Source organism: Vigna radiata, chromosome 9 (assembly GCF_000741045.1).
Source record: "Vigna radiata var. radiata cultivar VC1973A chromosome 9, Vradiata_ver6, whole genome shotgun sequence".
NCBI lineage: Eukaryota > Viridiplantae > Streptophyta > Magnoliopsida > Fabales > Fabaceae > Vigna > Vigna radiata.
In genome coordinates this window covers 10205717-10211528 of record NC_028359.1, presented here as the reverse complement: position 1 = coordinate 10211528, position 5812 = coordinate 10205717, and the positions used below count along the sequence as shown (strand labels likewise).

Here is a 5812-nt window from a genome sequence, read left to right as displayed (position 1 = left end):
GGAGAGAAACCCTTTTCATTGTTGAATATTAGCAAAGTGGCTGGAGCAGAAGTAGCTGTTATATCCTTAGAAGTTATGATGAACTCAAGTGATGGGTTCACTCCTTCAGCATACTTGTTATCTTCAGCATTCTGCGAATATCACAAGAATTTTATGATGGTTAATTAGTCACTGAAGTTGAATGATGCATCATTCACTCACATTTAATTTATTTCTACTGCAAATATATATATATATATATATATATATATATATATATATATATATATATATATACACTCTCACACAAAGAGGCAAATAATCAAAAGAATAATCCGAGACATAATAATAATAGCACCAACCAAAGATAGAACGATTAAAAAAATGTATAATTATCACAAATGTGGAAGATTTAAGACACATGAAAAATAAAATATATAAGTAAAGGGAAAAATAACTTTAAGTGAGTGAAGAATTTTAAGAAGAAATAATGATAATATTATTAGAAGAATTGTTTTAACACAAAAGAAGAAGCAGTATTAAAACCTTAATGTGAAAAATCAGACCACGAAGAATGTACTAATAAAAAAGAAATACAATAAAAGAATAAATTAGCCTTAGAAATGGTAGATAAAATAGAATACGAATAATAAAGATATAACTTAAAGAAAAGAATGATATTAAATAGTAAAGAAACTAGCCCAATTCAATGAAATTACTAAATTTAGAAGATATGACATTAATTACTTTAGGAATGGTTCTATTGGATATCAGTCAAAGCTACAATTAATCCTAAAGGTGTGAGATGTTATGATAATTTTAAATTATAAGTAAAATGAATTATATATCTTATGGGCATTTTTTACTACGTGTATAACTATGCTAGAGTGGGCATTTTTTATTTACCACGTAGATTCATCATTTTGAAATAAAAAAAGTTTACCTAAGTATCTCCGTTATACATGTAATAAAAAATCGAATAATATTTCTTGCATTAATATAAAGTTTAGAAAAATTATATTTATACATATCTAGATGTAAAATTTCGATTACAAAATTTTACAATTCAAAAATGTAAATTTTACAAGACCCATTTATCAGTCCTACCTTTTTGAAATTAAAACTTATTCTTTTTTATCAGTATTCTTAGAGCATTGTTCATCACTGTGAAAGACCACAAGATTCGACGATTTTAAAATTCACAGACCAGAATTCTTGACTCGGTCCTGAGCAATTGGAATGAAAAAGAAAATTATAAAGAATAGTGGCCCAATACCTTTCAACTTTTTGCTATTCATAACCAACCTTTCTTTATAAAACAATATTGTCTTTTCTTTAATTTATCATCAAACAGTTTAATTCTCATGCATCATAAATAATTTTTAAATGCAAATTAAGGAGAAAATGCCATTCATTAAATTAACTTTTAAAGATAATCATAATAAAAGTAATAATTTACAATTAAATCATTACATAACCTTTTTTTTTCATGTTTATCCATTTGTTGTATTTGAAAAACTAAACAGCACATGAAAACACTTTTTTGACAATATTTTTAATAAAGACATTGGTCTAATTGAATTTATATTTAAAAATATATAAAAGAGACCAATCACAACGACGTATGTATTCTCAACAAATTACGTTCTCAACAAATTGTTAAAAAGAGTTTTTCCTACTGAATTTATTTTTTTAAAGCATAACTAAAAAGAGTTTAACCCGTCATTTAACTTGAAATCAATATAAAAAATTTTAAATCGATTATTACAAAAAAAAATTGTATATAATGGTCTATATTATAGGAAGAACATGAATAGTCTATACACATATTCGTGATTCTTCCACAAATGAAAATGCATCTTAACAACCTTTTTTACAATTTTTTTATAATCGCTTTTTTATAAGTGCTTATGTGACCACTTCCGTTTTAAACATATACTATAGTAAGATAATAATACAGTTGATATAATCTGTTATTAAAAATCTGTTATTAAAAAGTTTGTTATTAAAAATCTTTATTAAAAAGTTGATAAAAAATTGTTAAAAAATTATTAAAAAATTGATAAAATTTCATCATTTCCGCAAAATATATCCAAAACATTGGGATAAAAGAAAATGATGTTTTCAGAAGTTGAAATATAAGATGATTATATTGTGAAAAAAGCAAAAATGGATACTTACTTGAATTAGTTCCATGAGAAAATGAACATCTTTGGCATAAAGTTCAGTAGAGAGGTTTTTCGTTGCTTGGTGCAAATCCTCACGCAAAGGGTTTAGTTCCCCTCCAATGGAGAACTTCGTCCTTCTAATCTTCTGAATGTGTTCCTTTGGTGTGACCTCCATAAGGGTACCTCTGCCCTGATGTCTCACAAATGGAAGAATAGTGAGAGTGTGAGAATGTGAGAATGAGAGAATGTGAAGGGAAGAAGAGCAGTATAGGTGTATTTAAAAGCTCATTATAAACAGCAATGAGGAAAAGACTACTTCGTGGAGAAGTAAAGTAGAAAATTTGAGTTTTCATTAAATTTATTATCAATTATTATTGTACGGTTTCTGATTTTCCTTTGGCTTTCCTTGTACTTTCGACGAGACCAATCAGAAGATTGCAATATGTTCTCAGTTGCATATGTAACTTCTACTGTTTCTACTTTTATTTGTATTAATTATATATGTATATTTGTAATACAATAAATCTAAATATTTTTAAAAAATCTTTAAAATAAATTTACAAGTCCTAATAAGATAATATTAAATGTTAAAAAATTAAATTAAATCTCACTCATAAAATAAAATAATTACCATAATTTTTAATATAAATTAAAGGGTTAAATATGTTTTTAGAGATTTGAATTTTAGTGTCTCTTTCAAATTAAGATACAATTTAGTCTAGAAAAATCTGATTTTAGTATTTTTATCAAATTTTTTTAACTTTATTTATTGTTTCAAATACGTTTTTCAATTAACAACATTTAACCCTAGATTAAAAATGTCATGAGTTAAATGTATGATTGTTTATTTTAAAGATGGATTTGAGAAAGACTTACTAGATGAGTTTTAAAACAATGTCTATTATTTTTTTTAAGAGATTTAGAAAAGAAAGTAAAAGTATTTGAAGGTAAAACTTTTTTTAGTTTTAATATATGTGATAAAATAAAATTAATGTTTTAATAAACTAAAATATAAAATTATTATTTTATTTTTATAATTAAAATTAATATATTATTATTATTATTATTATTTACTTACAAAAATATTTACTTAAAAGAACACGAAATAAATAAATAGTGAATACCTTCAAATCCTCTTTAGTCTTCCTTTCTTAAAAATGTGATGTTTAAAACGGATGGCAACACTTTTATAACAGTAGTTAGATGAAGATTGCTGCATTTATATGCTATAATGTAGGATTACTAAATATAATATCTTCCTCATCAATCATGAAATATAATCAATATATGATATTATTTTCTAATAAAAAAACACAATAATTTCACCACACATTACTATAATTGAATAGTGGTGAAAATGTTTTTTAGATTGTTAATATATTTTGATTAAATATAGTTATTTAGTATATTATTTTATTTATTGATAAACTTAACCAAATTAATAATTTTATTGGTATTATATTAATAACGTGTGAAAATTATTATAAATACTTGTCATATTATTGTAGTTTAGAAGAAAGTTATTTAAAACTTGCAATATTGCAAAATAAAAATTTAAGAGCAGAAATTATTTGCTTTCAAATTTATCCTTGCTGAAAAGTATCTTCGTCTTCTCTGTAATGTTTTGAGATTTTCTCTTAAAAAGTAAATAATAAATAAATACAAAGAAAACGTTGAAACTTGGTCAACAAACAACCAATATGATTATTGAAAATATTTATCTTTCCAATATCTTGACTTATTGAAAAAGATGCACAAAAAGTAAATAAACATTAATTATATTTATAGAATCAATGTAGACAATAAATTAATATTTTTATTGAGAGAATAATGATTTGGCAAATATCAGAAGAAAAGTTATTTAAAACTTTCAACATTGCAAAATGAAAATTTAAGAACAGAATTTTATAATTATTTGTTTTCAAATTTATCCTTGTTGAAAAGTTTATTTCTTCTTCTTTTCATTTTTTCAGATTTTCTTTAAAATATAAATAACTACACAAAGAATATTAAAATATTATCATCCACCAATAAATATGATTATTAAAACATATTTATCTTACTAGGATATTGAATAATCCTAAACACTAAACTTTGATTTATAACCAGTCTACAAAATCTTAAATCCTTTTATAAATTTTTTGTTATTATTGAAATAGAAAAAGAGTTCATTCCTCGATTTATACTAATTATATATTTATACATTAATCTAGAACGTTAATTTATATTTTTAATAATTATTTTAAAAACATAATAACAATATAATAAATATTAATATAATCATAAATAATAATTAATATTTAAAGTATCAAAATTTAATTATAATATTTAAATAACATACTAAAATATTAAATTTATTTATAATATATAAATATAATTTGAATAAATATATATTTAACTGTCAAATAGTAAAAATATTTAAAAAATTTAAATATTTATTTTTATTTATATTGAGCCGATAAATATTTATTTTTTTTGGACTTAATAAAATATTATTAAAATCTTAAACATATCTTACTGCAGTACGCAGCTAATAGTATCACATCCTTTGTCAGAAGTTTATAAGAAACCTGTGCGCGCTCTTTCTACTCTCATTGAACAGCTTATGCTTGTTAATAATATCTTGATCCACGTATTTTTCAAAAATAATTTATTAAAAATAATATAAACAGATATAGGTAAGACACCTCATAACTGACCCAACTGCACCAAACTAGATCTCCACTCTTTTCTCCAACTGCACTACCTAAAATTTCATTTCTTCTTCCAAAATATTACTAAAACTTTAAGTTTTCAACATTTATTCAAATAACCTTGGGACACATTTTTTAACAGAATCGCAACATGATAACATCTAATTTCAGATCAATTAATCATTCAATGTATTTCATAACAGTAGTTCATCATTATATACTCAATTACACCCAATTACTCCAATCATCACTAACACAAACATAACTTTGCATCCAAACAGTTTACTACTCATAGATCATCAAACTTACACACTTATAAATAAATGATTGGTGATTAGAAACAAACTTTAGAATCTAAAATGAACCATGAATCAAGAAAGAAGATCACTTGATTCATGCAAAACAACTTCTCTTTGCATGATCAAGGATCAAGAAAAAAAAACACCAAGAAAAAAAACACCAAGAAAAAAGGAATGAAAGTTACTTGTTCTACTCAACAAATTGATCGATAACTAGCCCTTTTTACAAGGATCGCCTAGACACCTCTTGATCGTCAAATGAATGACTTAGGAGTAAGAAATCTTAGAGACATATGAGAGGAAACGAAAAGAATAGTGTTTTAGAGAGATAGATGATATTTTAAATAATGACACTAGAAAATTCTATTTATATTATGAAATTATTTTATAATAAAATAATCAGTTGTATTATTTTAATACACCTACCAACTCTAATATGTTATTACGAAAAAAAAAGGTTAAAAATAAATATAGATAAAATGAAAATTTCCTTTTATATATAAGTATAGATAATAAAAGAAATACTAAAAATAATAAATATAATAAAATGTATTTATTTGATCTTGATAATTTATTTTATCATATTTTTATAATGAAATATGATTTTTTATTTATTAAAATTCATATTTAAATTTAAATTTGATTTTAATTTTAGTTTACAATTTTTATTTTT

The 5812-nt window shown here is 23.1% G+C and overlaps 1 protein-coding gene across 1 annotated transcript in view; it reads right to left on the bottom strand.

Moving 5' to 3' along the window:
• Positions 1–2445, bottom strand: part of LOC106773296 — an 8188-nt gene extending 5743 nt beyond the window's left edge. The window contains exons 1-2 of the mRNA XM_022785904.1: positions 2161–2445; positions 8–131 (exon numbers count right to left, since the gene is read on the bottom strand). Coding sequence (XP_022641625.1) covers positions 8–131; positions 2161–2322 — 286 coding nt within the window. The 5' untranslated portion in view covers positions 2323–2445. The remainder of the gene's footprint in view (positions 1–7; positions 132–2160) is intronic.
• Positions 2446–5812: the final 3367 nt, after the last annotated feature.